This window comes from Bicyclus anynana, chromosome 18 (genome assembly GCF_947172395.1).
Source record: "Bicyclus anynana chromosome 18, ilBicAnyn1.1, whole genome shotgun sequence".
Taxonomy (NCBI): Eukaryota; Metazoa; Arthropoda; class Insecta; order Lepidoptera; family Nymphalidae; genus Bicyclus; species Bicyclus anynana.
In genome coordinates, this window is record NC_069100.1 from 10,968,031 (window position 1) to 10,980,161 (window position 12,131).

A 12,131-nucleotide genomic window follows, 5' to 3' on the forward strand; every position below is an offset into this window, starting at 1 on the left:
TTTTCACAATAATTACCACTTTTCCGTACTTTATTTACGTATTCAATAATATTCAAATTGTTGTTATATTATAAAACCTCTACGCTGGACCATCATGCTCGGTTATGTTGATTTATTCATAAAAGTATAAATATAAAACCTCATTAAACCTAATTACATAATTATTCTATCTAGTTTTGTACAACCAAAATAATTTTATTCACAACACTTTTTAAAAATATTTATAATTTAAATTTAAATTATTTATTTATAATTGACTTTTAAATTAGATAACAATGTAACACTACAATAGAGACACCAATAAGAATTCACATTTTTAAATTTCGAAACGCGTTACTGGTATTTTGAAACACAACGTAAACATTTACATTATTAAAAATTGGAACGTTTAACTTTTTTTAGAATGAATTTAATTTTATGATAAACGTTCAGGAACACGTCCTTGCGCCTTGGCAGTGAGATAGCATCGCGACCGAGACAGAACTCTTTGTTTGTACATTGTTGAACGAGCGAGGTTATTTTTTATTGTTGTTTATACAAGGAGCCCGCGGTTATACAATTATACAATATAGGTACATCGGGGGCTAGTTGGTTCTTTGACCGAGCGGCAATTACGAATTGGACAATCGCGATCGGGATAGCATGTTTTAAGGACAATATACGAGTATTTCCATTACGATTCAAGATTACAATCGTACAGATATGCTGTATTTGGTTACCACACTTCGTTTTTATTATCAAGCAGTAAGATAATGGTGGTAAAAACACGCGATTAAATTTAATTCACGCATCATTTTTTATGTAGCCTCTTATATCCACCCAGGAAGGAGTCCCGTAACGGGATTTTTTACAATATAAACTTTATAAGCCTGAGCTCTACATTAGTTTTTCTTCAGCTTTGACTTGTATTGATATACATATTTTAAAATTATATAGTCCCAATCAGTCAAGCAAATGTATTAGAACTTCGCTGTTCAAAAATCGCCACGAAAAATGCAATATTTCTTTTTACATTAAAAAATTGTTTGAAAGCCGCATCTGTACATTATCATTTCCATCTTTAAATTTTGTCCTAAATTAAGTCTTTTTTGCACATACTTATTACTTGTAAGTAATAAAGATGCCAAAACAATCGATTTTAAAAATGTTATCTCTTTGTTTTTTCAAGCGGAATTAAAAAAAGCTAATAGGAAAAGCTAAATTAGGAACTCGATTTAGGCTTATACAAGAAATATACGTATCTTTCGACAAAACCTCATTTCACGAGGACGAGTCACGGACGTTTGCTACACTAACCTTGACCATTTGTAATTATTATCGTAATGATTAAGATTAGGTATAAAATATAATCTTATATTTTCTAATATAAGGAATCTAAACCACAAACCGCAAAATATTTAAAAAAATAATTATTACAAATTGTTGTGCATAACCAATTTATCCTGTAATTATCGAATAACCATTATAATACAAACATCGAAAATAATTTCGATTACTACTGTCAAGGTGGATCAACTAAAACTCTAAGGTTTATTTAATCGGACTAATAATCGTAGGTAGAGAAAATTTTACCTTTAAATGTCTTGACTTTAAATATGATTTAATGATGACTCCACATCAAATATGAAGTCAGGACTTAAAGCAGGATTTGTAGACCATAAACATTATGACTGGTTGGATCATATGATATATGAATAAAAATATTATTAAGTTTTGTAGTCAGAAGAATATAGTCTATAATTCTATATATAAAAAAATAAATCCATATATCCCTTGGTCACGCCATCACACATGAACCGCTGGACCGACTTCACTATTTTTTTATGTGTTTGTTATTGTCAATAGAAGGTTCTTTTGACAGAAAAAAATTAAAAGATTGAAGAGGCAGGGGTAGGGTAGTTGTAAGTTTACATATGTTTCACGCGGACGAAGTCGCGGGCGTCCGCTAGTTGGATATAAAATCAACATACCTTCCTTATAATTGGACATATTGTAAGATTCTGTCGTCGTAGACACAGTAGATGTAGAAATTGTTGTCTCTGATTCCGTAGCATTTGCATTCGCTGTTGTTGTTGTTGTTTGTTGTTCTGAAAGATAATTAGTCAGCTTTATACAAACCGTTCAAAAGGATTATAGAAACACATATTATTTTTTTTGTCACACAGAGTTTTATCAAAATAAGGGCTTATTATCATAGTTTGTTGTTGTTTGTTTGTTTGATAATACATAATCCGTTTGATTCGAAATCAGAATAACTGGAATAGAAAGAAGAACAGTTAAGACGCCGGTCTCAACATCATCACCTCATCTCGACTATGGGTTCGATCCGCAGGTCTTTTGTTGTATCCATCAATTTCTAACTCAGTCTTACGTCAAAATAGTTGGGAAGGCGATTTGTAGTGTAATTCAATAAATTGAATCTTTTCAATCTTTAGGAATTTTGAAAAATCTTGAATTACATGTTTCTGATAGTTCACATACCAATTTTTACAAATGTAACATGAAAATTTAAGGACTTTCCACAAAAATATATGAATGTTAGGGTAACTAAAATTCGAGCTAAGAGCGTATAACTAAAAATATTTTTTTAAATAAATATAAATAAAATCTTAAACTTACCAGCTTCAGTGGATCCGGTTGCTGGAGCTTCAGTCTTATTTGCTGACTCGGTCACATTGCTAGATGACACAGAACTGAACGTTGTCAATCCAATACTGCTTGTTGTAGTAGGAACAGTAGGCGACAACGTCACGTTTACTGTGAACTCGAGTGTCGGTGCTTCTGTTATTGGTGATGCTTGAGTCGAAGTTGTTGATATTGTTGTTGGTTGTTCCGTCAACACCGGTGTCGTTATTTTTGTTGTTTCAACAACTGGTGATGTTTCAACGATTGTCGTTGGCGTTTCCGTGGTAGTTGTCGTCGGTGTTGTAGAATGAGTCGTTGTTGTAGAGTGTTCCGTGGAAGTTAGTGGTTCTGGTTTCGGTTGTATTGTTGATATTAGAACCCATCCCTCGGGAGGCGTTATAGGTGACCAAACGTCTGTAAAGTTAACCATTAAGTTAAGTACAGAAACTTATGACTACTTACTTGTATTAATTTTTCAAGGACCAAACGTAACAATTTTCATGTATATTCATCATGTATATATCACTAAAATTAATCACATGGATTTTAAATAACTTTTTGCTTTTTTTGTGTGTGTGTCAAATTAACAAATTATAAGCACGCAATCAAATTTTCTGTCTATCCTAATTACCATTACTATTCGTAGTACTCCGATATGTTTGTGTGTGTGTGTGTGTGTCAAATAAAAAGAAAATTCTTTCTTCATTACTATTACTAGTACTAGTAGCCCGATACGTAAATAAAAATCTCGAACGGACGCAACAAAAATCTCTTTTATTTGTATAGAAACAAAATGAAATTTTTTCCTAAATGTCGTTTAAGCAGTTAATCCTAATAGAAAAGTGGAAAGTAATTCCAAGAGCGATAGCTTGCCAAACTGAAAATCGTTTAACTACACACTCGTGTCACGTATCTGGGTCGAGCACGAGCGGCGCCGGGCGAGCAGCATGTGTTTAGGTGAAATTCTCACTTTCGACACTCGATTGTAACACTTCAATAAAAGAATCGGTGCTATACAACCGATTATGTTTATGGGTGTTTTTTTTATTGTCTTCTCGCTAAAATTAAATTGATTCGTGAGAGAAAGTGATTTATATTGGATACATCACTAACGTGATGTACAGATACAGATACAGCCTCAATAGCTCAGTGGTAAAGGGGTTAGACTCAACACCGAGGATTGGTAGCTCGATCAAGGGGGAATTGTGCGCGAACATGCATACAAGGAAGGCAAGAGATATTATTAATTAATAAACATTAATCAATAAAAAGCTGAAACCTTTAAGTGGCTCAAGTATGCCTCTCTGACAGTTACATATTTGTACCTTTTGCCGTGGACCTTTGGGCCATGGACCCTTGGGCCATGGAGTTGCAGTGTCAAAAACTTTTACCGACAGAAGGGTTATCTCATTTTTTGCGCAAAGGATCAACCTAGCTGTCCAGCGCGGAAATGCAGCCTGTATTCTTGCCACCATTCCACGTGGGCATGATTTGTATAATTATTAGGATAAGTTAACTTAAGTTCCTTATTGTATTCTTTCTCAAAGAACCGTGAAAATATAAAAAGAGAAAACACTTTTTTTACGAACACCATCGATACACACAAAAATAAATGAAGGTATCGTAAGTGCTCCAAAATACGTTAATTCGAAATGTGAAAATATTTACATCTACCACAAATTTATTAAACCCGAGCTCAATGCTCCTCATAAGTACGATCTCGTTAGCAAATCATAGCAAACATATCAGTGCAGTGGTACAGGGAGTGGGGGAGTTGAACGTAACATACCGCATGTAACGAGCAAGTATGTGTACACGACACAACGCTAACATGGAGAGAAATAACAGGGAGAGAAGAAAAACGAAACAGAAGAAATAACAACACGTAGGTCGAAGTACTATGTATTATTTCTTTGTGTCTGTGTCTGTGCAAGTGGGACATACCCTGCCTGCCGGCACAAGTCCAGAAGTACGTAGGGAAACTTTTCCTACCCGTACATACGGTAAAAGACCAGAATAGTGATGTCCATCTGACCGCCAAATTTTCATTTGAATAAGGCACCTGATGATGATGATGATAGATTTTCATTCATTAGGTATATTGAGCTTTCTTTAGAAAATGTTGACTTGTTTCATTGATATCGTTAAAAAAAAGTTCTCTGTCTACAAATTCTCAGAAATCTAATTTCCTTGTAGTAGTTTCGTATCTATCAATTATTCCACATATAGATTGTAGAGATCTCAAGATTGACCGTGTTTTGTTTTTTTTCGCGCCTACGCAAAGATCAATGACTGGCCACTCGGCTGGTGTTGAAGTGTGTTTATTATCTGTTCTGTATATTTGTCTAATGTAAGTGCTCCAACGCACTGGTGATTATATCCGCGTGCGGTTGATCGCAAATATTTTCAATCGCAACGATTGAAAATATTTGCTTAAAATATTTGGTTTATTAAAACACAATTTCATAATGAAATAAACGTCACATACAGTAAGAAGTTGTTTTAAACGTGCCACTTATTATTTGATTTCGGTATAATGCTGCGTAAAAAAACCATTTCAAATATAGGTATAATAAGCTTTTACCTCTTCTCAGTTATTTCTTAGCTACTACTAAGTTATGAATATATTTACGAAAGTACATAAGCGGAAATTAAAGGAATACTTTTTGGAAAAGCCTGTATAGCTTCGCAACAGCGGTTCACTTACAATATAATTATGATGTTTATTTAACTACCCGCTAATGATTGTTCTTTTTTTTTCTTCCTTTTTTTGTTATTTATTTTTTTCTTAAATATTGTATTATGTAATAATAACAAGCGCAAAACCAACTGAGGTTTGTGTTGCATTATGGTTAAGCTTAATTTAAATATGTTTTTTGTAGTAAATAAATAAAAACATCCTCACCAGTTACAGTCAAACTTTCAAAGAAAATTGTATTGATTTCATCCAAAACAGGGTAAAGCAAATTAGATGGATAGTAAAATCAAGTGTTACCAAAAATTAAAATATACCTAATGTTTCATTTCACTGTACACAAAGTGTATTTATGTAACATGATTCTAAGTTTTTTAGTAATTTAAGTATAAATCATGGTTTAATTTTCCGATATGACAATAGGCCTTATCGAATAAAGTGAAGCCGAGCATTTGAGCTGACATCAAATTTTTGTAAATCATAATAAAGTTAAATAAATTTTGCGGCAAAAAAACACAAGTGCGTACAAAGATTAGTCACACCTATTACTTGGAATGATTTGACTCATTCTTAATGATTCCGAACGTGCTTTCCATGTATCGATTTCTTCTCTTATAACCTCCTTACAATCGATTTTTTTATTAGGAATAAAAAATATATTTATTCGAGTCATTAAAATTTTATGTACATATTAATTGTAATGATATAAAATCCGAAATGAATTACAATAAAAATATTCAATCACATTGTTCAAATAATTTTATGTATTTATTTATTAAGTTATTCGTTTTTATTTAACACAAGTTAGTTATTGACTGCTATTCCACTTCGTTCGTATCGTTTAGGTAGTCTAACCTCCATAGTTGCACGAAACAGAGTTCGATCTTCTGACCTATAAATCCTGGATTGAATCCTTACCCATTAAACTATTGTCGAATCCATTTGTAGCTAAAAAAGGTTGCTTAATTTGAGAGGAACATTTTAATCACGTTTAAAAGGCATCGTAGTTATTAAAGGATATATAAAAAGGTTTAAAGAACTATACATTATTTTATTATTTGTTTCTTTGCGACATAGCAACGAGCACTTGGTGGCATTTTTTTGCCGGAAGGCTTGTTACCACCGCCAAAACCCATCAGATTTACATTATTAAAATATTAACTGCGATTTATTTATTACTGCGATACCAGACATTCCTAAATTGACCCAACCTGGTATATTTAGGAATACCTACGACCGTCTATAAAACACATATCATCTGTTTCAATCTTATTAAATTATTATTTAAAAAATATAATATATAATTATATTTCTTTTAAACTTAATGTCATTTAATTTTAATTTATAGAATTTTAATTTTATTGATTAAACATGTGTATACCTATTAATGGTGAAACGTTGCTACCTAATACATATGAACATATTTGTAAAACTAAATTTAATATTTCTTGCAAATAAATGATTCTGATTATCATTCTAACTATTTTTTTATATACATTTTTAAGTAAAAAGCCTTTGTAAAAGTGGGGATGATAATAGTCAAATAACCCTTCTTGCAGTTGGTTAAAAAGACGGGTGTTGAATCCAAGACCTCTCGCATGTTAACTTAGATCCTTAACCGTGGACTGTTGATTTAATTAGTCATTACAGCGTTGCTTAAAGCCGGAAATCTGTGTCTCAACTCTTAAACAATTCAAGATACTATCTGTTACTTCTGGTATTTCATGCTGATATAATTAGGAGTTTTTTGACCCTCGTCTTCTACAATGCTATGAATTTAAATGTAAAAAAACTCATTTATGTACGTATCTCTTGCAAGTCTAAGCTTTTTTTGCATACAAAACATGTTTAGCTGTTTTATCGAATTACATCTATACTAATATTATAAAGAGGTAAAGTTTGTAAGTTTGTAAGTTTGTAAGTTTGTAAGTTTGTAACAATTTTTTGAAATGGGGTAATCTTCGGAACTACTGGTCCGATTTTAAAAATTCTTTCACCAGTATAATGCTACGTTATCGGGGAGTGCTATAGGCTATATTTTATATTTCTATCATATATAACTACTGAGTTATCGCGGGTTTTCTCTTACAGGTCGCACCGAAAAACTTACTTATTCGCATGCGCTGCCTCAACCATTGCGTATAACTGAAATAAATGTATGGAGGCTTTTTGAACCTTTAAAAGTTCTACAAAAAAGTCCGCGACACCATATATCTATCTTTTATATTTTAGCAGATATAGTACCTTTAGTACTTTAATAAATTATTTAAATTTTAAACTAAGGTTTACGTCATTATTTACACAACTAAACTTAAATCCTTATCAAAATAAATTATTTAATAATCACAAGGATATTGTAGAGATAAGATTTGCCCTTTACAGTATGTTAATTAGTTATATAGTTTCGGAGATAATACAAAATTTCTGAAAGTCGCAAAAATGCCGCTATATGACGCCCCGCGGTTTCAGTTACGTGGTTCCCGTTCCCATGTGAATATGAGGACCAAACATAGCCTATGACACTCGCAAATAATGTAGCTTTCTATTGGTAAAAGAATTTTCCAAATCGGTCCAGTAGATCCAGAGATTACCCCCGACAACCACACAAACTTTACCTCTTTATAGTATTAGGATAGAAGTCGCTTGGGAAATTATAGTCTTTTGGTCATTGCACCACGCACAAATGGCTGGACCAATTTTGCTGAGGGTAGGGATAGGATAGGGGTAGGGAAGAGGTAGGATAGAGGTAGGGTAGGGGTAATTTAGGGAAAGTGTAGGGTAGGGTAGGGTAGGGTACGGATAAGGTAGGGGTAGTGTAGGGTAGGGGCAAGGTAGAGGTAGGGAAAGGATATGGAACGTATAGGGTAGGGGAGGAGTAGGATAGGGGTAAGGTAGGGTAAGGTAGGGTAGGGGTAGGGTACGGGTAGGGTAGGGTTAGGGTAGGGGTAAGGTAGGGGGAGGGTAGGGTTAGCGTTAGCGGTAGGGTAGGAGTAAGGTAGGGGTAGGGTAGGTTAGGGTTGGGTAGGTTTACGAACAGGGTAAGGTAGAGGTAGAGAAGTTTACATCAATTTTTACGCGGACGAAGTCGCGGGCGTCCGCTAGTTAGTAAATAAAATACAAGTCACTCGCGACTTCTTTTGCATGAAATTCGCTGGTTTCTTTTGATACTTAATAAATTATATAAGAAAGTGTATTACGTAAACAAAGTTTGAAAACAAAAAGAACTTTAAAATTAAACATACTTAGACCTATTTTCACACATATGTACATTGCATATACTCGTCTATTCACACACATACGAACTTTAAACACGAATTTAGAAATAACTATAATGAGCATAACATAAGCACAGCAACCTACTTCTTGTATGATCATTAAACAGTTATTTCTAAAGGTATTCTGCTGTTGCTTAGCAAAATGGAATTTTACAGATACAGCGACTGATTTTCACGATACAATGATTTATTGCCATTATTTATTTAAATGCACTATCATCATCATCATCATCATCATCATCATATCAGCCGATAGACGTCCACTGCAAGACATAGGCTTTTTGTCCTCATCTCCAAAACATCATGATCCCGAGCCGCCTGCAATGCACTATACGACTGAATCCCAACGTTCAGTTACAATTAAACAAAACGCCTAGGTTTATACATTGCACTGAACTAAATTTAGTCAACCTGTGAAAATCGCATACAATTTATTTACAACTTCTGAGATTAATGTGGCTCACCGCTCACAGGTTGTAGCTATCGTATCGTAAATAATAATTAAAAACCAGCCAAGTGCGTGTCGGGTCACGTGCAGAGCAGAGTTCCGTAGATTAAATTAGCACTTTATTCCCATAAGTAATGCACAAAAATACCGATAACTATACCCCACACCACGAGATACACGATAAAAAATTCATCCTCACTTTTCATGTAGGGAAGGAAACCCCAAAAAATTCCTTGTGGCTTACGGAACACTAATAAACAAACACTTTTTTTTTTTAAATGTAATTGACTACCAACGTCGCTTGTAGAAGTGACGTTTTTCCTTGATTTTACTTATACCCGCTTGAATACACACTCAAAAATAATATTATGTAGACTTTATGTTTTAAAAAAATAGTATTCCGATTTAACAACGTTGTTTGATATTTTGAAATTGATTAATTATAACAAGTTATAATTTTGCTAACTATGGGCCTCATAAGAAGGCTCAGAGTCACACAGCGGGCGATGGAACGAGCTATGTTAGGAGTATCTTTGCGTGATCGAATCAGAAATGAGGAGATCCGCAGAAGAACCAAAGTCACCGACATAGCTCAACGAGTTGCGAAGCTGAAGTGGCAATGGGCGGGGCACATAGTTCGAAGAGCCGATGGACGTTGGGGTCCCAAAGTGCTGGAATGGCGACCCCGCACTAGTAAGCGCAGTGTTGGCCGACCCCCCACTAGGTGGACTGACGACATCAAGCGAGTCGCAGGGATTCGCTGGATGCAGGTGGCTCAGTATCGTGATGTTTGGAAGTCCTTACAAAAGGCCTATGTCCTGCAGTGGACGTCCATTGGCTGATATGATGATGATGATGATGATGATAATTAATCAATTTCAAAATATCGAACACATTTTATAATTTGGCAAAAAATAACTAACCTTCTGGAGTGGGTGTAGTAGAAGTAGTAGTAGTAGTTGTTGTTGTTGTTGTTGTAGAAGTGGTAGCCGGTGCTTTTGATGCTTCCAATACATTGGTCCACGTTACAAATGGAGGGAACTCTGTTGAAGAAGAAAGTTTTGTTGTTTCTGGAATATCAACTTCAGTTACTGGTCTTAGAGTCTCTTTTTCCGTGATCTCTTCTTGGAGAGTTACACTCTCTGTTACTGGTTCTTGAGTCACTTCTATTTCTGTTACAATTTCTTTTAAAGGTTCTACGGTCGTTATTATTTCTGTTGGAACTTCCGTCGTCGTTGTTATGTCTGCCACTGTTGTTACTTCATTATCCTTTACTGTTGTTACTGTATCTTTTAATATTAATGTTGTTGTTTTTTCAATAATAGTTTCAGTTGGAGGTGATGAAATTGGAAGCGATGTCTCTGTGACAATGTTCTCTGTTGTTTCAGTAGCTTTTTCTGTTGTTATTGGCATTTTCGTAGTCGTAGTAGATACTGTTGTTGATGAAGGTCGTGAAGTTGTTGTTACTGTTAGAGATATAGGTTTTTCTTCAACTGTAGTTGATGTTGTGTTAATATAAGTAATAGTGGAGAGAGATGGTCGAGTAAAAACAGGTCTTGTACTGGTAGATTGTGGTAGAACTGTTATATTTAATCTAGGTGGTATTGGTAAGGGTTTTTTCGTAGATGGTCTCTTTGGAGGTAATCTGTATGGAGGTTTTCTTGTTGTATTGAATGGTAGAATTGGTTTTGTAGGTCTAGGTTTAATACTTATATGAGGTGGTCGTGTGAAGTTGCTAGGTCTGTATGTAGGTCTAGGTTTGTACGTCGGTTTTATTGGTTTCCTTGTAGGTTTTACTGCTTTTTCTGTTGTTGTTTGTTCAGTAGTTCTTATAATATCTGTTGTTACTTTTGGAGATTCTGTTTTTTCTGTAGATATACTTCCACGGTCATTAGATATAGTTTGGAAAGTAGACAGTCTTATTGGCACTTCTGTTACGTCATTTTCTTTTACTGTTGTTTCTGTAACTATTTTTGGTTCATCTTGTAGATTATTACTAATAGTAGTAGGTTCATCAATTTTAGTTTCCATAATATTTGGTTCTGTTCTTTGTTCAATTGTCACCATTTTATCTGTTGATGTTTGCGGACGTACTGCTTCCGTAACCGGTTTACTACCAAGATTACTAATTACTTTATCATTATTTACTATTGTTACTTTATTTATTTCAGTTTTATGTTTATTTGGGTAGACAGCGTCTGGAATTTTGCTAACAGTGCTATGGACTTTGTCTTCTGTTAGAGGATGGACGAAGTTTGCACTGTCTATGGAATTATCTTCTATGTTGTTACCGATTATCTGTGGTAAACTGGTTTTATCAGCTATTTGACAGCACGAGCCGAAGTAGAACCTATCTATACATGTTCCTAAATGCGTCCCGTTGGCTTTGAGGCAGTCTATCGCGAACATGCACAGACCTTCCTGGCCTGTGCTTCTTGATATGCACGGCAAGTGTCTTATATTCCTAGCTAAGGGGACTGAACCTGCAACAAAAAGAAAAAATATGTTAGTAACAAAGAAATATGTCTGTATAATGCAACGATTATTTTTAATAACATCCGTCAATCAATGAAGCGTGCGAGCGAGAATTTATTTGCGAATACTAATGATTTGTTTTTGTTATTCATCATTATCAAAGATAAGACCAAAGTTAGTTTATGTAAGCGACCCACTACAGGGCCAGGCGTCCTTCCAGGAAAGAAAGGGAATGTGTAACTATCTATGTTTGATATGACAACCACTATCAGGTGTTATTGAACTATCACTAACACAAGAATTTTTTAAAATAAAGAAAAGCTCAGTATTTCGAAGCCAAAACCAGGATTCGAACCCAGTAGCTTAACACTGGATCAACGAGGAAGTTATTTTTATTCAATTACACAACATTTAATTATTTAAGACTCTTTGAAAGAAAAAAAACCTGGCTGAGTTTTTGGTCGTCTCATCTCCGACCAATGCGCAATTGGAACCCTCGTAACATTATTCTTTAAGTTTCTGACTATTATCGCCATTATTTTATAACATCACCTGACGTTTCAAAAGTGCTTGTAAACAAAGCCTAAAATGGAAATGACTTTGGACTTTTTGG

The 12,131-nt window shown here is 34.4% G+C and overlaps 1 protein-coding gene across 1 annotated transcript in view; it reads right to left on the minus strand.

The window, feature by feature from the left end:
* Positions 1-12,131, minus strand: part of LOC112051681 (serine proteinase stubble) — a 40,775-nt gene that overhangs the window by 10,534 nt on the left and 18,110 nt on the right. The window contains exons 3-5 of the mRNA XM_024090450.2: positions 9,967-11,526; positions 2,620-3,039; positions 1,971-2,087 (exon numbers count right to left, since the gene is read on the minus strand). Coding sequence (XP_023946218.2) covers positions 1,971-2,087; positions 2,620-3,039; positions 9,967-11,526 — 2,097 coding nt within the window. The remainder of the gene's footprint in view (positions 1-1,970; positions 2,088-2,619; positions 3,040-9,966; positions 11,527-12,131) is intronic.